This window comes from Echinops telfairi, unplaced genomic scaffold (genome assembly GCF_000313985.2).
Source record: "Echinops telfairi isolate 266 unplaced genomic scaffold, ASM31398v2 ScPeMD7_3533;HRSCAF=4204_0, whole genome shotgun sequence".
NCBI classification, from domain to species: Eukaryota; Metazoa; Chordata; class Mammalia; order Afrosoricida; family Tenrecidae; genus Echinops; species Echinops telfairi.
The window spans coordinates 86,183,120-86,205,534 of NW_022107431.1; the positions used below are offsets into that span (position 1 = coordinate 86,183,120).

Consider the following 22,415-nt stretch of genomic DNA (forward strand, 5'->3'; position numbering starts at 1 on the left):
TATATATAGTTTCTGTTGATTTGTTTCTCTAGTCACTCAGACTAACACAAAGGTCCACTGCCAAGTGACCAGAAGAGGTTAGCAGTGGGAGCAAGGCCACCAGGGCTCGGGGGTGAGCTCCTCTCCTCTCAGGACACACACGTGCCCCGCACTCAGATGTTCCACCATACAGAGCAGCCACTGCCAGAGAGGGGTGAGCCTCGGGCTTCTGTGCAGTGCCCGCCTCCTGTTTTCTAGGCCTGGTACCCCCACTGCCTTTGCACTGCCCCCCACTCCTGCAACACAGATGACTAGGGCTTTCTTCCCACATGGCGGTGATGGGTCCTGGCGTGAATGCCTGACTCCGGCCAGAGTCCTTTTCCCCTGGGATTTGGAGTTAGAGTGAAGCCTCTCCACCCTGTTCTAAACCCAACAAAGACCATTTTTGAATGTGGAGGACCCAGAACAAATGGACCAGAGGGAGGAGGAAAGACTAAGGCGGGGAGGGAGCCTTAGGGCTGACTGTGATGATGCCTGTACAACTCTTTAGAGGCGGTTTAACTGTGGAAGTGAATGATATGTGAATAGTATATCAAGAAAAGTACTAAAAAGAAAAAAGATAGACAAATCAAACTTGAGCTATGGTTACTGTGGGTGAAGGAGGAAGAGTTTTTGCTTGGGCAATGAGTTCACTTTAACGGTGGTGAAATAATTTGGAGACAGATAACTAATGGTTGTACACACGAAGAGTAAAATCAATGGCACCAAACTATATAGGCAGAAGTTGTTGAATTGGTCAGTGTTCTGTTTTGTACACTTTTGCAAAAATTTGATTAAAATTACAAGAATAAGAGAAAAAAGAAAATGTTCTAAAATCTATTGTGGTAAAGATTGTACAACTCTTTTTGATATGGTTGAACTACTGAATTGTACGATATGCGGATGGAGTGCCAAGAAAACGGTTTAAGAAACAGAAAGAAAAGGACATGGTCTGAAACTTCCTCAAAAGCTAGAAATAAAAATACCCTAAGACCTAGCAGCCCCACTCCCACACATGGACGTCTGTGGAAAAACAGAATTAAAAGATAATGGAATTTTCCAGGACCTTTCTGAAGCCCTCACACATGCTGGAGAAACAGGAGTGACGTGGATGGACGAGTGCACACCCATGCTCACGGCAGCGCCACTCATGAGGACGAGTGGAGGGCAGCAGTGATGAACGACCGGATAAACACAAGGAGTTACCATGCAACGGTAACGAGAACGAGTCTGCAAAACATCGTACGGATGGATCTGGAGGGCCTTATGCGGAGTGAAGTATGTCAATCACAGAAGGACAAGTAGTGTGGGGTCACTATTCTTATAAGAAGTCGAGACAAGGTTTACCCTAGGAAGCAAGAGTGCACGGTAGTTACCAGGGAGGGAGTAAAACCCTGCATGCCACGCGTCGGTTCTGGCTCAAAACGCACCTGTAGGGCAGCAGATTGGCCCCCGTGGGTTTCTGAGACTGTCACTCTTCAAGGGAGTAGAAAGCCTCATCTTTCTCCCACTGAACGGTCGGTGGTTTCAAACTGCTGACCTTGCCATTAGACACAACTCCTAACCCACTACGCCACCAGGGCTCCTCTGGTGAAGGGAAAGGCCGAACCCTACAGGGCAGTTCTCCCCTGCCTGGGTGCCAGGAGGGGAATGGGACTGCGGAGCCTTCAGGAATGTTCTTGAGGGCAGGGCTGCCACCTGTCCCCGGGCACCGCGTTTCTCCTGCGTGTACCTGCCGCTTCTCTCCCTCGTGCCGCTCCGCGTCCGAGTGCTGTTGCAGGCGACTCAGACACTCGGTTCTCTCGGCGGAGAGTCGCTCGACCATCAGCTTGTCCAGCACACGCATCTAGGAGTCAACAGCAAAGGCCCTTGAACGAGAGGGTCTCCAGGGGGTCCTGGTCTCTTGACCCCCCAGGAGGGGTCAGGGGGCGGCCGGCCCGGCCAGAGGAAAGCTAGCAAACCTGACTCCTCATTCTGGTCCTTTCCGGGGAGGTTTCAGAATGCCTGAGCATTGGGGCGGGGAGGGAGGGGCAGGCATCCTTTCTTCCCTTTTCTAGTTCCTTGAAGCCACAAAGGATGTGAGAGAGTACAAACACCTCCCCCACCTCCCAAGGCAGGCTTTGTAAGCAAAGGAGACTTCTGTAGGGAGAAATGATGCCCACTTTTAAACTAAACAATGTTGGTTGACAGTTGCCCAAAAGGTACTGACACAAGCCGCCTGTTCAGTGTTCTCATCCAGCCCTCCTGGGGGTCAGCATTTTCGGTGCATCACTAAAAGTAGCGAAAACAAAACAAAGGAAACATCTTGACGCCCCGAGGCCATCCTGACACATGGAGACGATGCAGGGCAGGGTACTTGTCCAAGCCTCCTCTTTCTCCTGAGGGGAGACTGGTAGTTTCAAACTGCTGACTTCCGCCTTTAGCAGCCCAACTCGTACCCACAATGCACCAGGGCTGAACGCTCTGAGCAAAGAAGGCTGGGGAAGGAGTCACAGGAAGTGCTTCAGAGAGCCAGTGGCTGTGACCCTTCAACCTGTGCCTTTCTGGGACCCCTCTGTCTCTTCCATTTCCAGCAGAGCCCTCGCCCCCAACAGGGCCACACTGTCACCACTTGAACAAGGTTGATATAGCTATGGTTTATTGTGCCAACCTGGCCAATAAACACCTGTGGGGTTAATTGAAGGGAAGAGGGATAAATGGCTCAGTGAACCTCACCTTTCTGGTTCTCGGGGCTCTTGCTCTCTGATAGTCGGACCAGGGTGCAGCTGCCTTAGCCAGTTCCCTGCTTCAGCAGGCAAGGCTCACTTCCTGTGAGACATCCCTGAGGAGAAGCCACATGGACCTACCCCGATACAGCCCTGGGTGCTGGAGCAGCCGTGTGGAGACCCCTGCCAGCGCTGAGATGCTTACATGTTCACTGATTCGGCTTTCCTCTTGCAGTCAGCATCACTACGTGTGTTTTGTGAGGCTGGGGAGGACTTTATAGATGGTGTTGGACATATGGGCTAATGTTGGACTTATGGGCTTGGGCAGCACTGGGTTGGGATGCTTTCCTAATGTACACTTACCCTTTATATAAAAGTTATATATAGTTTCTGTTGATTTGTTTCTCTAGTCACTCAGACTAACACAAAGGTCCACTGCCAAGTGACCAGAAGAGGTTAGCAGTGGGAGCAAGGCCACCAGGGCTCGGGGGTGAGCTCCTCTCCTCTCAGGACACACACGTGCCCCGCACTCAGATGTTCCACCATACAGAGCAGCCACTGCCAGAGAGGGGTGAGCCTCGGGCTTCTGTGCAGTGCCCGCCTCCTGTTTTCTAGGCCTGGTACCCCCACTGCCTTTGCACTGCCCCCCACTCCTGCAACACAGATGACTAGGGCTTTCTTCCCACATGGCGGTGATGGGTCCTGGCGTGAATGCCTGACTCCGGCCAGAGTCCTTTTCCCCTGGGATTTGGAGTTAGAGTGAAGCCTCTCCACCCTGTTCTAAACCCAACAAAGACCATTTTTGAATGTGGAGGACCCAGAACAAATGGACCAGAGGGAGGAGGAAAGACTAAGGCAGATGGTAGAAGCAGCCTCCCCGATTCCTCGCAGGGCTCCCTCCATGCTTGTCCTCAGACAGGGGTGCCTGCCCCAGGAGTCCTCGTGAGCACTCGCCCAGTCCACGCTGCCTGGGGTCTGGGCTAATGTGAGTTCTTTCCCCCCCAGTTTACTCTTCGTAGTTGGGCCCTGAGAAGAGATTTTTAACAAAATGGAGTTTCTACAAAATTCAAATAGCACAAAAATGTTCAACCTCAAAAAAAACCCACAAAACACCAAAAAAGAAAAACCTCACCAGTAAACAGGGAAATAAACATTAAGCAATAAAATGTCCTTTAATCAGTTTGAAAAATAATAATATTAAACGATGGTTTGAAAACTCAACAGCTGTTGCAGGCATGAATCCTTACAGCCTTTCTATTATGGAATTTGCCATTATGTATAAGAGCCTTAAACATAGTCTTAACTTGGGGCCCAACTATTTTGAGCAAAAAATCCAAAGGTTATGCATATAAACTCTTCATCACAGCAGGACTTAGCACCGTGTGAAAGGACGGCGGGCGATGAGAAGCCTACCCCAGGGGAATGGCTGCACACATCATGTGGTATCAATACACTGAAACATGCTCCCGATGCACAGTGAAGAGAACAGGGAGCAAAATGCCATGCACACTGCCTGGCCTTAGTGTGAAATCTGTACCCAGGGTGCTATTGCTCGAGGGGAACGGAGTGCCTGTCTGGGATGATGAAAAGCATTTGGAAATGGCAGTGGCCATGGTTGGACGCAATGACGTCATGAATTGGACATGTTCAAGGGGTTCCAATAGCACATTTTTGTTACATAGATCTCACCATGATAAAGTATTTAAAAGGCCAAGATTTGCCGCACATTAACAAGTAATTACAAAAGGACAATGCACCTTTACGGTGGAGAGAGATGGCAGGGGCCAGCTTAACCAAGTGATGAAACTGGGCATCATTAGTAATTAGGACATCCTCACCGATGAAACATACATCTTTCCTCTAGTTCCTTAATGTCCCCCCCCACCACTATCATGACCCCAATCCTACCTTAAAAATATGGCTAGACCAGAGCACATACAAGGGTACAGATATGAGCTGGGAACACAGGGAATCCAGGATGGATTAACCCCTCAGGACCAGTAATGAGAGTAGTGATACCAGGAGGGGAAGGGGAAGGTGGGGGAGAAGGGAAAACCAATCACAATGATCTACATATGACCCTCTTCCAGGGGGATGACAACAAAAAATTGTGTGAAAGGAGACATCTTCAGTGTAAGACATGGGGAAAAAATGGTAAATTAGGGATTCATGAGGGAGGGAGGGGGAAATGAACTGATACCAAGGACTCAAGTAGAAAGAAAATGTTTTGAAAATGATGATGGCAACAAATGTACACATGTGCTTGACACAATGGATGTACATATGGATTGTGATAAGAGCTGTAAGAGCCCCCAATAAAATTATTTAATAAAATAAAATAATCAAGACACCCTGACCTCATGTTCCTTCCGCTTCAATACAGCTTGGTGTCCACACCCTTCGTACTGGCGCATGCAGTAAGCCAAAAAGAAGCTAAACTCACTGAGTCAACGCCAACGCACAGAGACCCTTGAGTTTTTGAGACTGTCACTCTTCACGGGAGTAGAGAGCCTCGTCTTTCTCCTGGGGAGCTGCTGCTGGGTTTCAAACTGCCAACCTCGCAGACTGCAGTCTGACTCATGACCACTAAAGGAACCAGGGCTCCCTGGTGGATGAAGGACTCCTGCCAAATGTACATAAGTTGGACCTAATTCTGAATCTAAACCAGCGGTCTCTGACATTCACATGCATCAGAAGTACCTGGAAGGTTTGCTAAAACACAGACTGCTGGCCTGCAAGCTAGCATTCCTGATTCAATCAAGTTCAGCAAAGAAATAAGTATGTGTGTGAATGACATGTACAGTTAGTATGACTAAAAAAAAAAAAAAGTTGAATCTGGGTGGAAGGTATATGAATGCTCATTATGTTATTCTTTTTGCTTTCATTTATGCTTGAAAACTTTCCAAATACAAGTTTGGAGCAGAGGGAAATCGTGGGCGTGACTGCTCTAGTTCTGCGGGTGGGGCAGCGGAGCACGTGGGGCGGGCTGACTGCTGGAGAGAAAAGGCCGTGAGGAAAGAAGCCCAAAGATTCACAGTGTTTTCTCTTGATGGTGTTTGATAGGTGGTTTAGGTTCCCTCTTATTCTTCTAACTGCGCTGTAGTGGGTATGCATTCCTTTTATAACCAGAGGCGATTTAATCATGTTAAGTGACGTCAACAAACAAAACTAGGTCAGCAGTCATCCTTGCCTGGCCACAAGTCGGACTGGCCTCTTGCGTGCTGTGGACATGTCAGGAGAGGGCAGTCCCTGGATAGGGCGTCGCGCTTGGTAAGGGGAGGGGCAGCAAAGGGGAGGGAGGCCCTCAATGAGATGGACAGGCACAGTGGGCTCAAGCACAGGAGCCCAGGGCACGAGGGGCAGCTCTTACAGACAAGGGGTACGAAGGCCTCGTTCTGATTTCGCTTTGTGACACAGCACCTTGCTGCCACAGGGGGCTGGCCCGCTTGCTCACCTGGTGCTGGGTCTTAGTCTCCATATGCCCCAGCTTTATATTCATTTTATCCTGGACAGACCCCAGCTCAGCTTTGATCTCCTCTACAGTTGCCTCCAACTGGTTCTCCAGCTTGTTGATGAGAGGTTCACATCGACAGCCATTTATAGGCGCCTACAAAGGCAACAGAAAAGGAACCCTTACAGCCAGCTCATTCGTTCAACAGCTACACCTTGAGCCCACACAAAGTGCCAGACTGTACACTAGGTGCAGAGAATAGGCCTGATGGAGGAGACAGCAAGCTGTCATCCCTCTCGATTGCTCACTGCTCTTCTCCGCTCTGGGATCTCAGACTGCTCGCTCACTGACAGATGGCATGTGAAGCCACTGGTGTCAGTTGCACGTTCCCTCAGCAGACCTGGGCTCCCTCAGACTCCTGGTCAACGCAACTACTGCCCAACTACTCCCCATCGGTCAGTCGAGGCTTGCTAAATAGGTTTCAGCGGAGTGCCTAGCCTGAGATGGATGAGGAAGAAAGACCTGGTGGTCTACTTCCACAAATCGGCCAATGAAAACCCAATGGATCACGCACTCTGATCCCCAGGGACCGACACGGATGGGGGGGCCCAGGACTCAGCAGCAGTCATTCTGTGGTACGTGGGGGTTGCCTCCAACTGGGTGCCAACTGCACCCCTGCAAACAAGACGATGGTGCAGGAAACCTTGTGATTAACTCTGTTTGCCTGGGCCTAGGCAGCAGGGGTACCTCTACCCCTTCTGAGTCGGGAGGGCCACCCGACTTATCCTCCAACCACTTGCTGTATTCAACCACAGCCAGAAGGTGCTGAGAGCCCCCGGGCTGCTGTCAAACCGGCGGCCTCGTTTCGCCCCCACGCTACCTGCATGACTTTCCCATCCTTGCCCCGGTACAGGGTGTAGAGCTGGTAGGCTCGGAACTCGTGGGGAGGGGGTGGGGATGAACACCGATGCCGGCTCCTCTTTTTAGGGTGGCCGTGAGCGTGTGCATCCTTCTGGGGCCCAGGCTGTTGGTCTGCTGGTGGCGTAGGGTCTGAAAAGGCTGGCACCTGAGTGAGAGGAAGAGAGAAGTCCCCGAGTGAGCACCAGTGACATCTGAGCGTGACACCAGCAGTGGCTTCCATCTCAGCAACCTTTGGACCAGGAAGCCTGCCTGCACCCCCTTGCTTCCCCTCCAGGCATCCGACGCCAATGCTGCGTGTCCAGAGAGATCAACAGACACGCCAACCTTCTGCCAGCAGGGAGCCAGCTTCCACGTCTGTGTGCTGGCTCCACACCAGCAGGCCGGGGAAGCAGCGTTTTCGCCGTCGGGCATGGTGGGTCCCAGGCCCTCTGTCAATCTGTCCTTGCCCGCCACCCTCTAGGCTGCTCTCACGTGCCTCCTGACCTTGGGCCTTGACTTTCTCCTCCCGCTGTCCTTTGCCCTGGGCTCGGGGGAGGCGGACAGGAAGTCTTCTCTGGCCTCTTCTTTCCCGGGCACAGCCTGCTGCTCACTGCTGGGGGTGTCTCCCGCGGAGACACTGCCCTGCAGAAGGGAAAAAGCCCAGACACCTAAGAAGCCCCCTCTTCAAATCCATGTCAGACCCAAGCTGCCATTTCTTTAAGGGGAGACTTGATCCTTAGCTGTGGGGAGACGAGAGACTGTGCTGAAAGACACCGTATTCCTTCCACCTTCCCCACCAGAGTCAGAGGCCAACGCTGCTCCGACCCTGCACAACCCCGAAGGACCTTCCATTGCCCTTTTTCTTCCTTGGATGGAAGTTGGCCCTTCGGAGCAGGGAGGAGGTCATGAGAGAGCAGCGTCTGCTGGAGGAGGCCAGGTTTGTGGCTGACATTTCCCGTACCCCCACAGACCCGCACACCCAGCACGGGAACTAGCAAGGAACCCAGTCCGAACTAGCCAAGGGTGAGGCTCACCAGGAGGCAGTAAGAAGGCGCTTTTTGAACTTGGCCCATCACCGTTTCCACTCCCCCAAACCAAACCCACTGCCTTCGAGGCCGTTCTGGCTCAGCGGCTGCTCCTTACAGCCTCGTTCTTCTCCCAGGGAGTGGCTGGTAGTCTCCAACTGCTAACTCTGAGGTGGGCAGGCCCATGCTAACCCACTACGCCACCAGGGCTCCCCCTCTCTCACGAATGGGGTAAAATTCTGTTTGCAAGTCTCCACCAAGGGACCTCGGTCAACCTTTGCCAAGGAGGTAAGTTTCAGGCCTAGCGTGGTAGGCTTCACTGAATATCTTGGCTAGTTGAAGACTTTGCTTTTATTATGTTGATTAGGTACCAAACCCAATGTGTACTTGGGTCTAATTCCTTGTGCCAGAACTCCAGGAACCTACTACTCACAGAACATCTCTGCCCTACAGGTTTTCAGTCTTTGCACTTCAACTAGACAGAACCCCACTCCTTGTTTGGATCTGAACCCCCACAATGCAAGGCAGAGAGAATTGCTTGGAATGAGGTATTATCCAAATTCTGGTCCTCCAGAGAACGTGTACAACGGCACAGTTATGGACCATACCTCATCCCAGTGGCATGGTCGCACCCTGGAGATGGACGAGAGGATCAGGGAGTGGCGGACAGAAGAGCAGGCACTTGGGGGTCTGATTTAGACGTGGCACACGAGGGCCAGCTCAATCAGTCTGTGTCCTAGCCTTTCTCCTGGGAAACACCGGAAAGGAACGGCTCCTTCCAGGGCCCCCACGTGAAACTGTGCAAACTCTTCACTCCACAAGGACCCCCAGCTGAGCTGGGTGAGCGAGTGGGTTGATGGGAGCTGAATTCCAATTGTGTGTGCCCCACATGGGGCTGGTCAGCCCAGGGTACCTCTTTTTCTAATTGCACGCAGGAGCCATGCAGGTTTGCCCTGCTGGGGTCCCTTCCCCAATCCGAAAGAAAGGAAGCAACTAAGGCCCATAGCTCTCAAACTGGAGTGCCTATCACATGTACCCGGAGAAAGTTTGTTCACACAGATTGCTGGGCCCCACGCAGAGAGTCCTAACGAGGATGGCTGAGGTGAGGCCGTGGGGTGTGCATCTCAACAAGCTTCAGTGATGCACCAGCTTCCACCCTCGAGAACCACAATGAAAGGGCCTGGCATCCGAGAGGCAGTGCCACCCACCTGGGGGGAACAAGGGCCAGATGCACGGGGCTCGGAAGCATGTCCCCCAAAGATGCAGGCCAAGGTGGGCAGCACCCACGCAGGTAGGCACAGGTTCCGGAACCCTGGGGCATGGGGACATGAGCCCTGGGGAAAGCCTGACCATCCTTGGAAGAACCCCCGCGGGGCAAGAGGCCAGGACAGCACAGTAGCTGCTGGATGAACCCAGTGAAAGGAAGGAGATGGCTTCCCACCCACTGCAGAAGAAGGGGAGTGGGGCGGGAGGGCTACCCCCCACCTTGCTTTGTGCCACCTCATCTCTTGGCACAGACTGCGCTCTCCTCTCTTCCTTGAGCCTCTCTCTCTTTTTCCTCAGGCTTCGCCCGCGAGTGAAACGCAAAACCTGAAGGAGGCAAGAGGCATCGTTACAAAGCACTGGTGAGCGCAGCATCGATAGGGCCGGGTGCTCCTTGGACCTGGAGTTTGACCCGAAGGAAGGAACGTACGGCCTAGTAGGGAGACCAAGTACCCACAGCACGCCAGCCTCCTGGACTCCCCTGATGGCCGCCAGTCTGGAGGTAGGCACTGTCCGGCTCCCGAGGTGGAGAGGTCCCCACCTCAAGGAGCTCGCATTTTATGAGAACCGCAGGACTGCCCGTCGGTGTGTATCGCAGGCGACAGACTCCAAGGGCACCTTCACATAGACTAGGACTACATAAACTAGGTGCTCTGAACTTGGACTCGTCATCCTGATATATTGAACCTGAACTAGACTCTCAGACGTTCTCTCCGACTCAAACATGTTTAAGGGGCGTCTAGGAGCCATGGTATAAGTCACTGGGCAGAGATGTCTGCCCTCAAATAAAGTACATCACCTGTCCCTTACAGTGTGCACAGGTGGTTCAGGTAGGTACGTGTTTGAATTCAGTTACAAAAGGATCTTGGGGCATGTGATCCAATGTCTCTGTGGCAGTTACATAATCTCCTGTCAGCTTTCGAAGGAGTAGAGTTTAGCCTGTTAATCAGATTGCAGCTTAATGACCTACTTTGGAGGCGCCATGGAGATAAATAGTTCACTGGAAGCCAGCTCCAGACACACTCTACTTGTGTCCCTGTGAGACATTCTTGTTGACAAGCCACATGGAGCCAAGCTGGATGGCCTGCGCTGGATGAGCCATGGGGAGATCCCCATTAGCACTGAGATGTTTCCATCACCACTGGATCCACAAGACTTTCCACCCACTGGCCTGTGATCTTCCTGCATTTGGTGTCATTGCATGTCCTGTGTGAGTCTGAGGAGGACTTTATAGACTGGTATTGGACATATGGGCTAATATCACACATGGACTTGGATTGGGCTAGGATGTTTGCTTAATATACAACTACTCTTTCATATAAAGTGCTCTCTTACACACGGATGAGTCTCCCTGGATTTGTTTCTCGAGTCAACCTGGACTAACACAGTCTCTGAACTCTAGCTGCTTGAATATGGGAACGGGGCGTTGTTGGGATTTAACTGACAGTAGGGGGCTAGTGACATTGGACCAGCAGTCATTGACAGGTGCCTCCCTACTCGCCTTGGTCACCCAGAGGTGCTTCAATTAGCAAAAGACATTTGGCCAGGAAGTACTTTTCTCGGAGCTCGTGGAAACCCCCAATCTCTGGCCCAGCTCAACCTCCAGCCCCTTTCCAGTCTGGCTTCAGTGTCACCACCTTTATCCAAGGAGGCTCAGAGGTAAACAGGCCTTTTCAAGGGCACGTTGTTTTGTTGTTGATTTTTGTGTTGTGTTTTTAAAAACATATTTCTACAGTAATTAAAAACAAACTATTATATTCCTATAGAGACCAGGAAGGGTTGGACGAAATTTCACATAATACTTTTCATTTCCCCCAAACTTTCCTAACATTAAATGTTAAATGACATTAAATGACAAGAAAGAACCTCTTCCAGCAGGGGTCCCCTCTCACTGTAAAACCCTGGATAATACTCTCCCGTGATGGAAACGGATTTTCAACCCTGAGCCCACAGTTCTGAAGGAGTGCAAAGACCTCAGGCTATTTTGTGAACGTGAATGGGTTTATTGTGCTAAGTAAACGACTAAGTCTATTTTTGAATGCTTCTCCATTTTAACCTTAAATATGGCAGTGACGGATGGCTAGCCTACATGAACAGAAGCTCTTCTGAGGCCTCCCTAACGTGTAAGAAGGGAAAGGAGGCTTGAGGCCGACAAGCCTGAGGACCACGGCCCTCAGTCTTTCAAAGCCAAAGATCAGACTCCCTAGGAAGTCACAGGAAGTCAGGCATGATGCACGGAGACAACTGGTGCCTGGTGCCCCCAGGTGACATGTTCCCGGAACACACGGCACCTGGGTCCGCCTGAGGTTGACTTTCAGGGGCATCTGTGAACCACGTCCATCAAAAATGACTAGGGACACTCAGAGGTCACCCAACCCCAAAAGAATCATCAGACCAGTCCGCTCCATCTGTCATGGGACTGGCCAGCGGAAGGCCCTTGTCTGGGCTTCAGCCTGTGTCGGCGAACCGCACCACCGACCACACGGCTGCCGCTCCGCCTCCCCAGTCCACACACAGGCAGGACGCCCCAACTCTCTCAGCACCACGTGGCTCCGGAAACCCACGGTCAGCTCGGTGCCAGGAGAAAGGGATTTCTCTGTTCAGACAACACAGACAGAAAGGCTGCGTCTGTGACTACAGGCCAACAGAACATTTAGGTAGTTTCAGAGCTAAGGGAACTTCCTTAACGTCGTCTATTTGCTGGCAATTAAATATGTGTGGAAAAGCTTGCTTACGCCACTTTTAATGGGAACTCGAAAAACATGCTTGGGGAAATGGACCCAGCTGAAGCTGCTTTCCCTGCGAGTGAGGCTCCGTGCGCTTGGAAGACAATCGACAGGTGGGTTTAAGGAACAAACAGCAGACTTGGGAGTGGCTGGGAGGGCTCCGGCCCCATAGGTCTTGATCCACTTGCCAGCCACTGGAACGGAGGCTGACTGCAGAGCACCCTGTACTTTGGGACCCAGGAGAGACCAGCATTTTGTCATCCAGGATTCATAGAGGTGATTCCGCTGAGGACTCGATTCCAATGACTGGAGAGGTGGATCCCCAAGAACCCCCTGACTCACTGCGGTCTGGAGCTCTGTAGAATCCAAAGGGCTCTGAGAAAGACCAAGTCCACTGGCGAGAGACTGATCAGTCTCACAAGACAAAACAACAACTGAAAAACGCAACCATTTCCAGAAACTGCTAGTTTGATTGGGCATGTTTTCAAAGCACTGGGTGAAACTGCTATTGGGCGGGGAAGCAGATGCGAGGGCTGGTTTCAGAAGTTCCTGTGCCTCCCTGAGACTTTATGTCTGCTTGCAACATTTGCCAAAATCAGAGGCCAAACCATGCAGCGTTTGCTGGAGTGTAAGATACAAGAGTCCTATCTGGAAATAACGTCAATGTCCAATGTTAAGGAATCGTTTAACATTTCAAAAGGCCACAACAAAATTATACTTCCATTATAGTGAGTAATTATGAAGACTACAAAACATTTTCCTACTATAGTTAGAATAAAAGGCAGAAAACGAGCTACTCGTACATGTGGTTTGTTGTATATATCTATATACATATACACACACTTGTGTGTGTGCATATTTGCATATGTTAGGCACATGTTCCTATGGAAGGTTGTATGGAAAAAGTCAAAACAGTTGTATTCAACATGCTAGGATTATGAATAACTCATAAATTATCATTAGATGTCTTTATTATTATTTAGATAATGTCCATCTTAAGTCAAATGATGATACGTTAGCCATCATGTGTTTAAGTTGAACGATGGTCCCAATATCATTATTCCACTAATTAGAGAAAGAAAACCGCACTGTCCCTAACCGCCTCTGGTAGACAAGTACTGCTTGATCTGCCTTCACGACCTAACCTGGGAAGTGCTCCCTGGAGCTCCTTGGTTGAATGGATGATGTCATCTTCCAAGCCTCATTCCGCTTGCTCGGGGGCTGGGCATTTCCCCCAGCTGATGAGTCAGGGCTTTCCCAAGGTACTTCACACTGGAACTCCTGCACAGTTGAGTAGCTGGGAAGTTTTCATCCAGGAAGCCGCTATCCAGGTGACAACGATGTAGGCACAGGGCAGGTGAGGCCCACGTGTGAAGGGGAACCTGCCAGTAGAAGCCCTTGGTTCCTGTCACCCTAGATGCTCATCTGGGTTCCTCTATATTCCAGGGTTTAGCAATGAGCCCACTGATGTCTATTTAAGTGTGTTTGAACTGGCTTTAGTAGATCACAGCCAGAGGCGTCCCGGTGACTCTGTAGCCTGATGTAATCAATAAGGTGGAAAATGAACTACAGCCTACCTGGGGCGCTTTAGTGAGAAGAAGGGCGACTTCTGGATTATTGTGACAGCGGGCTGTCTCCAGTGGAGTCTGGCCTGCCTAGGAAGACAGAGAGAGGGACAATGGGTAATGGAGCACCAACTCTGCACATGCCCAACCCTCACCCTTAGCTGGCCAGCCAGCCTCTCCGGGCACTCATGGAAACAGCCAGGACTAAGACCCGATTTCCATGCGACCAGAGAGCCCAAGGGTATTCATCAGCGATGCACAGCACCACGAGTCAGTGCTGACCCAGGAAGCAGTCCGTGCTCTGGAAGGCAGGGGACCAAAAACCCCAACACAGACTCACAGCCATCGAGTAGATTCCGACTCGTAGCAACACCAAGAGACAGGGTAGAACTGCCTCTGTGGGTTTCCCAGACTGTGAATCTTTACGGGAGGAGAAGTCTCGTCTTTCTCCCAAGGAACGGCTGGGAGATTCCAACTGCTGACTTCGTGATGAACAGCCCAGCAGTGTAACCCACTGCACCACCAGGGCTTGTGAAAAACCCAAGGGGACCAAAGTGGAGCACGAGGCGAGGAAACAGCACAGAGGAGGGTACAACCAGCTGGACAATACATTGACCCCGAGGAGCAGCGGGGACGGCGGCTGAGGGGCAGGTGGGAGTGAGGAGTGGGGACCTGGCCATAGCCGTGTCAGGGGTGGAACTGTGAAAGGCAATCAGGAAGCCACTGCCCAAACCTAGGTTCTTGGGAGATGAAACCCAGACTAAGGGAGGACAGCAGTGGACTCAAGAAGCGTGCTTCCTGATTAAAAATAAAAAATTTTTAAACTCAACCATAACAAATGTGAGGAAAAGACAAACAAACAAACAAACAAACAAACAAAAGAAATGTGCTTCCAGACTGCAGCAAGTCCCTGCTGACTGGTTCTACAGCTCTGTGGGGGGGTGAGGACGCTCACTGTAAGAGGAGAAAAGGGTTACTAGATCAGGAAGCCAAGAATGGCCCTGCCTCTCACCATCATCAGCACCCACAGCCCCTCCATGTGCTGGACCACCCCGTTCTTCCTGACACGGCACTACTTCCGTTGGTCTGTCTGTCTCTGGGAAGAGAATGCCTGAACTGCCCAGCGATGGCCTGCTGGAGGGCGGGGAAGGATAGGGCAGAGAGCGGAGAGCAAGGATGAGCCTGGCGGCTTCCCCAGGAGCACGCGTGCTGGCTCCCTGGCTTGGGACTGACTGGCTCTGGGCAGCAGCACGTCGGCCTACACAGAGAGGCATCGCTGAGCTTTCCTGTCATGTCTGCTTGCCCTCAGGGCTCGTCAACTCATAGGGATCAAGCCCCCCTCCAGGATCCCAGGTCCTCCGACTTCAGCAGAACCTCTTGGTCTTCCCCGGGCTCAGCTGGGCGGGCCGGCCGCCCTTGGGGTCTGCAGGCGTTCATGTTCTAGTAACACCCCACTCTGGGATAGCTCTACAAGTCATCGGTGCAAAGGAACTTACATTATTGACAATGGTCCCGTCCGCTCCAGCTTCCAGTAAGATCTTAATCACCTTCTTGTGATTTAGAGCCGCGGCAATGTGGAGTGCGGTGTCTCCCGCCTGGAATGAATCAAAAGAAGGCTGCTGCACCCCCTCGATCCGTCCCCGTCCCCTGCTCTCCCGGCCACAGCTTAGTGGTGGGTCTTCACAGTCACAGTGAAGTTTGCCCGAGATTGACGGGGGGACGACATTCGGGGCGACATTCAGGGCGCTCTCTTTTTCTTTAAAAAGAAAAAAAGCAATTTGAAACGGAATGGTCTATGCACTCCTATCACATTCCCGACCAACTGGAGGTACTGGGAACACAAAGCAAAGACTCACTACTGGAGGCCGAGTCCTGCTGCGCTGAGGTTAAATGTAGAGGGTGGTGGGGCCCAGCCTCATGGAGGCAGGCTGATGGGATGTCCTTGGGCTCTGGACCCAAGGACATGTGCCTCTGCTGGTCACGCAGGTGCTGGGGCAGAGACCCCGGGGGTGGGGGTTCAGATTGCTTTAACTGAGCTGCAGAAGACACTACTTCTGCCAGCCCTGCAGGTGACAGCCGGCCCTGTGTCTGCCGCAGCTTGGTCTGAAGGTGTCCTGGCGGCAGTCTGTCTGGGTGAAGACAAAGTCCGTGTGCCTGCTAAAGAGCACCTGTTCACTAGTTCTTCCCAAATACAGCGTTCGTACGTCTTCATGCAAAACGACGTGCTTTCAGTCCGCTAGGAAAGGAGGCTGTGGGCAACTGCGGCGTGGTGGGCCAAGGTGAGCTGACACTGCACTACTCCCGGTGTAGACTGACCACACCAAATAAAACAGAGAGCCAACAGTCCGTTCCCAGCCAGGTGATTAGGTCAAGCTCACTGGTCCGCTCCCTCACCCCAGCCGGAGCCCGAAGGTCCAGCCTTCCCCCATGGCCCTCTTCCCTCAGCAGGGAGGAAGGTGGTGTATTTCAGTTCCAGGTCACTTAAATTGTGTGTGCTGTAAGAAGGGTCCCAGCAGTGGTTTTCAGACTTAGCAGCACATTGGAATGAGCTGGGGAAGCTTTGCAAAATCCTGACGTCAGGTGACACGCCAGCGGATTCAGATCTAACGGACCGGGGGTGGCCTGGGCACAGGCATTTTCCAGAGTTCTCCAGGTGATTCTAACATGCTGTCGACGCTGAGACGCATGGGTCTGGGGGCTGTGTAGAAAGGTAACCTGGTGAACTAGAATCCACTGGGAAAGTCAGGGAATGACAGGACACAGCGCTTTATTAGTTCAATGGTTCTCAACCCTGGCTGCATCCTCAGGCAGAGAGCTTTTAAAGCGCCCCACTGCCTGAACCTCAGTCCTAGAAGGTCTGGTTCACCTAAACAAGGGGGACCCAGGAGGGTTTTGCTGTTTGTTGTTTAAGTCCTCTGGTGATTCAGGTATGCAGCTAGGGTTAGAAACTAAGGTAGGTTCAAGGATATATTTAATCTGAATCACAATGTGAGAGGAGCCTATAGTGTAGTGGTTACGTTGGGCGGCAGCTAACTGCGAGGCCAGCAGTTGGAAACCACCAGCTGTTCTGAGGGAGAAAGACAGGGCTTTCCCTCCCTAAGAAGTTAGAGTCTCAGAAACTCACAGGGGCAGCGCAACCCTGTCCTGTAGTCATCCTGAATTGGAAGTGACTGAACGGCAGGCAGTGAGTTTGGTTTTTGGAATTACAATCTAATTTTTTAAGTTTCATACATAGACAGGGTTTCATTCCCTTTTACACATCGTTACTATGAGACGGACTGACTGGATGGAACCTCACAACAACTATATATATTTGGATATATAATATCCAAATGACTACATAAAGTCACTCATATTTCCATGGGAATACTGTAATAATCACAGTTTTATTCCAAGACCCAACATAGGAGTCAAATTGAAAACAGCATCTCTAAATACCAGGTAGGGAATGTAAAAAAACAAACAAAACACAACACAAAGCCACCAGAATGTCTGAGCTCACTGCCATCAGCAACCCTCTAGTGCAGGGTAGGAATGCCCCTCTGGGCTTCTGGGACTATACCTGGCTATGGGAGGAGAAAGCGTCATCTTTCTCCCACGGAGCGGCCGGTGGTTTTGAACTGCTAACCTTGTAGTTAGCAGCACAATACCATAACCCACTATGCTATCAGGGATCCTGTTAGGGGACAATTAACGGGGGAGGAAAAGCTTATAAACGGAGGGTGAGAATGGTTGCACAACTGGAGAATCTGATCAATGTCACTGACTTGTAATGTAGAGACGGCTGAATTGATGTGTTTTGCTCTGTACACTCGCAACAAAATAAATAAAATTTACAGGAAAAAATACATTCAAAAGGGAAACAAACACGCCCCCAAAGTGTAAATATGTATTCAAATGCTATATCTAAATTGATATATATAGGTATAAATTTAAAATTTTTTCTTTTGCAGACCGCCCCCCCCAATGAATCTCATATGAAATAAAGGAAGAAAATGGAAAAACAAATACAAAAAAGCCACCACAATCCCAGGACATGAAAAAAACAACATAAAAAAGCCAGACTCATATCATATGCCCAACTTTACAGAAACCCATAAACCCAGTAAAAGTAGGTGTCAGTGTCCGGAACAGAACACAGGGAGTTATGAGACTCTGCATTCCTTGACTGATTTAATATCACGCCACTTCTTAAAAGGTTTCCTTTCAAAAATCACATCAAAAAACAAACTCGCTCCAGCATCTCCAGAAAATATTCGATATGCAAATGTGGTGCTATGTACAGGAATGACATGGGCAAGCTCAATGCAGGGGCCAATGGCACGTCCACTGACCATCACTGGTTGGATCCCAGGCAGGCCCGAGGGCGCCCCCTCCCCACAGCTTCTGCTCCCGTTGACCTCACACACCTGCCAGCCTGTAAGAAGGGTGCCTGGCGGCCATGGGGAGGACACATGCACTGACCTGGTTCTTTTCATGGACAGAACAGAAAGCACTGAGGAGGAGCCTAATGATGGACAAGTGATTATAGCGTGCAGCAACGTGCAAACAGGTGTCGCCTGCCTGCGGACAGAAATCAAACTCTAAGCACAGTCTGTGCAGTTATGAAACAAAACAGAAAATTAAAATAAATCATTTAAATGCTGGCAGACTATCTTCCATTCTTCAGGAGTGTCAACCTGCAGGATAAGCATCTCATTCTTCACATTTCTCACAAAGGAGGTTTGCTCCCCACGAGACCTTCAGGAGAGCTGTTCACCCCACACACCCTCCCTGAAAGCTCAACGCTCCGGAGGAAACTGGACTCAGACCAACCACACTGCTTTGGAAATAAAGCTTTCCCCTCACAGATCCATCACGGGCTAGCAGGACAGGGCAGCAGGGGAACTGTTGGATTTGAGGAGTGTGTGTGTTCAGGAAAATTCAAAGAGTCCCCTTGTGGGCGGAATCCCAGTATTTCCTACCCAGGGTGGTGTCGCCTGGGGAGCTGATGAGCAATCGGATCCCAGGGAACAATCAAATGACATTCAGAATAGCTCAGGATCGGGGTCTCCCTTTGTGGTCACAGATTGAACTCTGCTTACAGAACCACAACGCTGAAAACAGGAAGTCTTGATGTTTTATGATAGCGCTGCCCAGAGAAGGGCGGCCACTCAGCAGAACTTTCTCACTCTGGATTCAGAAGGAACCATGCTCGATGCTGAGGTTCAGTGCATTCTGTGAACCGCCTCCGGTGACTGTGTCCCCAAACAGGAGATCACAGCTAAAGCTCTTTTGGGGAGACGCATCAGCCAAATTCCTGAGCCAAGGTGGCCAAGTCGAAGAATGCCATCTTTACATAGACCCCAAGCAATGTTGACACTTTAAGTGCCTACATTTCAACAACCAAGTATACTTGGGGGGCTATTTTCTGCGGTCATCTGTGGTAGTTATACAATTTGGTGTCAAGGGTAGAATTTAGTTTGTCAATCAGGTGGCTTCTTGACGACCTCATTTGAAGGCACTATGGAGATAAATAGCTCACTGGAGACCAGACACACTCTCTGCTTGTCTCCCTGTGAGACGTTCCTGTTGACAAGCCACATGGAGCTACACTGAGCTGGAGCTTGAGGAGCGACGTGGAGAGCCACACCAGCGCTGAGATGCTTCCACTGCCACTGGATCCACAAAAGCCTTTCCAGCCACTGGCCTGTGATTGTCCTGCATTCGGTGTCATTGCATGTGTTACATGAGTCTGAAGAGGACTTTATAGATTGATATCAGACACGTGGACTTGATCTGGACTGGGCTGGGATGTTTTCTCAATGTTCAATTGCTGTCATATATAAACCTCTTTCTTACACACACAAGTCTCCCTGGATCTGTTTCTCTAGTCTAACACATCATCCGAGAAAGAAATTGCGAGAGGGGGGTTTGTTCACCTACGTTGTTCTTGAGGTCTGCGCGGGAGCCGCCCAGCAGGAGGACACGTGTGCTCTGGGAGTGGCTGTTCTGGCAGGCCAGGTGCAGAGCGGTGTTCCCGGCCTTGGAGAGAGGCAGATTGGGGGGGGGGCGCAACACACACAACAGTTAGACTTAGGGACTCGCTCACTTCTCCACAGGCCTGCACAGGGCACCTCTTGTAGAGGGGCAGAGAAAAGAGGCCACCATTCACGCCCTCAGCTTCCGGATGAGCGGTCCCCACAGTGGGGTGTGAGCAGGAAGCACCTTCAGTTTGGAATCCACGTCGGCAGAACAGCCCCGTCCTCTACCTACCAGGGTCTCATGGTCTCAGCCTGATGGTGCGAACGGTTAGCGTGGTGCGTGTGTTAACCAAAAAGATGGAGGCTCAACCACTATCATGGAACACCCGTGTACTAACCGATCAAATGGGAAACTCATTTGCCGTGTAAACGTTCATCTAAAGCCCAATTTTAAAAAACTAAACAAAACAAAAAACTTGGGGGCTTGAGGAACGTGAACTGATGACACACTGTTTTCTACTTCTTTTTGAAAAACAAGTTTCCCTTTTTTCAAAAGGTCAGAAACTCAGCCTTCTGGAGACAATATCCAGAGGGGAGCAAGCTCCTGGAGAAAAAAAAAAAAAAAAGCAATAAACAGGCAGCGTCACCTCTGCGCCCCCACCACAGCAGTCCAACTCTAAGTCCATGCACTGACCAGAGTGCACACGAGGACTCGGAGCCTGACCCGAGGCCCCGCTCTGCTCAGCAGCAGGCCTGTCCCTGTGGTCCCCTCTTGGCACTGTGCACAGCCGGGCTGTCCTTGCCTGGCTAAAGCCTTCTCGTGGTGCCCTCCTGAGCTGAAAGCTACTCACTCATTGAACAAATACTCTCTGAGACCCGAATGTGTACTTCTTCTAAGTGGTACTGCTCTGCTCCTGAATAGGTTATGTAATTGTGTGAACAAACAAACCCCAAGTCTGGAGACCCTCTGTTACAGTTCTCTGTGAGGGCCGGGAGGGCTTGCTCGTGTGCACTCTTAAACACGCCAGTGGAAACGCAGTAAGGGCTGGGGCTCGCAGAGGAGGCAGTCAAAGGCACTAGAACAGGCTCTGCCGCTCACCCTGCAGACGGCATGCTCTTCAGGGAGTTCCGGTTCTTCGTTTCCGTGTGGCTGGGCTACACGGTCCAGCCCTCCCACTGCCGTCAAGTGGATTCTGACTCATAGCACCCCTACAGGGCAGAGTGGAGCTGCTCCTGCGGATCCCAAGACAGAAGCTGTGCAGGCGCAGAGAGCCTCATCTTTACCCCACGGCACTGCCGGTGGCTTCCAACTGCTGCTGACCTGTGGTGAGCAGCCAGCGTGTCGTGTTGCCCACAGCACCAGCAGGGCTGCTGAGCAGGCGGATAGATGGAGCGTGTTTCTGATAGGTTGCCTGAACACTGCATCTTTAGCCTGAGGATGTTGAAGCCCGTGTGTACAGAACTCACTGCCACTGAGTCGATGCCGACTCATAGCAACCCTGTAGCACAGGATAGAATTGTCCCTGAGAGTTTCCGAGACTGTCGCTCTTTATGGGAGTCTCCTGAGGAGGGACTGGTGGTTTCGAACAGCTGACCTTGCAGTTAGCAGCCCAATGTGGAACCACTACACCACCAGGGCTCCATGTGCAGATGTGTCTGTATGTATCCTGAACTAGGGACACCATGGTTTCAGATCCCCATCGGCCATAAGTTCACATGCAATTAAGTGTGTGTGTGTGTGTGTGTGTGTGTGTTTCAGGGAGACTAGTTGCCCACGCTCTACACTGCTGCCACCTAGTTTGCTTGAGCACACCTGATTCATTATTCAGTCACCACCCTCTGGTGCATCGTGGGAAATTCTTTGGCCCATCCTTCTCGCAGATCCAGGATGGGCACTGAAGGACACAACATGGGATGAGCCTCTTTAAGACTCCCTTCTCATAACTGCTGCAACTCCCCCAAGCACTGCTAAGACATCTTCTTTTAAACATAAGACACACCTTTTCCCTATTGTAAACGAAACTAGGGGCTCGTTTTGGAAACGTGGACACAAGAGGCACAAAAGTCAAGCACAGATAACCAGGGAGCACTTTGGAGGGTGCCCCCTGGGTTTTACTCGGGACGCATGGTGCGCGTGAGGACGTGTGGTACGTTGGCTGTTTCCCATTGCTGTATCTGTAAGGCATATTGGGAACATTGTCTCCCAGAGCAGACTTACATATTGTATTACAAATTATAAACCAACTAGGATTTTTTAAACCCTTCCTCTTTTTTCCCCTTCCTGAAACTATTGCTGTGTTACAAATCCTGGTGGGTGAATTCTTGCCAGCATTTTTATTGTCTCTTTAGAATAAACTCCTAGAAGAGTCGTTCTTGGGTGAAAAGCCCGGGCTCATCTTAAGGCTCTTGATTGGTTGGGCCAGACTGCCTCCCACTTGCGATGGTTCCAATCCACACTCACCCACCACCCCACGGACCCAAGTACAACTCTCTGGCAGGAATGGCTGGACCTTTCGGAAGTTCTCTTCCTGCTGTTTTTGAAATGCCAGCTCTCCGTGGCTGCACTTTAATTCAGTAGTGTCAAGGTGGTGAGGCGTGGCCCCCACGTACATTGCTCAGGCAGCTGGGCTTCTCCCTTCCTCAGCAGGACTGTACTGCTATTGGGGGCTCCTTTTCTAGCCTGCGCCTCACTGTGGCTGGAACTGTCCCTCCCAGGTTCTGTGTGCCTTGGCCTGCCCACCGCTCTCGGAGAGGAGGCGCCCTCAAGAGCCAGGGCCACCCTCACCCCCAGGGCTTGGA

General features: G+C 51.1%; 1 protein-coding gene across 6 annotated transcripts in view; it reads right to left on the bottom strand.

Annotated features, from left to right (window-relative positions):
- Positions 1–22,415, bottom strand: part of ANKRD6 (ankyrin repeat domain 6) — a 140,516-nt gene that overhangs the window by 7,133 nt on the left and 110,968 nt on the right. For 2 of the 6 annotated variants that reach the window (XM_004696240.2, XM_045294425.1), the window contains exons 6-14: positions 19,579–19,677; positions 18,118–18,216; positions 15,150–15,248; positions 13,666–13,743; positions 9,585–9,689; positions 7,579–7,716; positions 7,055–7,240; positions 6,178–6,330; positions 1,751–1,864 (exon numbers count right to left, since the gene is read on the bottom strand). In XM_004696240.2, the coding sequence (XP_004696297.1) occupies positions 1,751–1,864; positions 6,178–6,330; positions 7,055–7,240; positions 7,579–7,716; positions 9,585–9,689; positions 13,666–13,743; positions 15,150–15,248; positions 18,118–18,216; positions 19,579–19,677 (1,071 nt within the window). The remainder of the gene's footprint in view (positions 1–1,750; positions 1,865–6,177; positions 6,331–7,054; positions 7,241–7,578; positions 7,717–9,584; positions 9,690–13,665; positions 13,744–15,149; positions 15,249–18,117; positions 18,217–19,578; positions 19,678–22,415) is intronic. The other 4 variants (XM_004696242.2, XM_045294426.1, XM_045294427.1 and 1 more) reach the window with 4 other exon arrangements.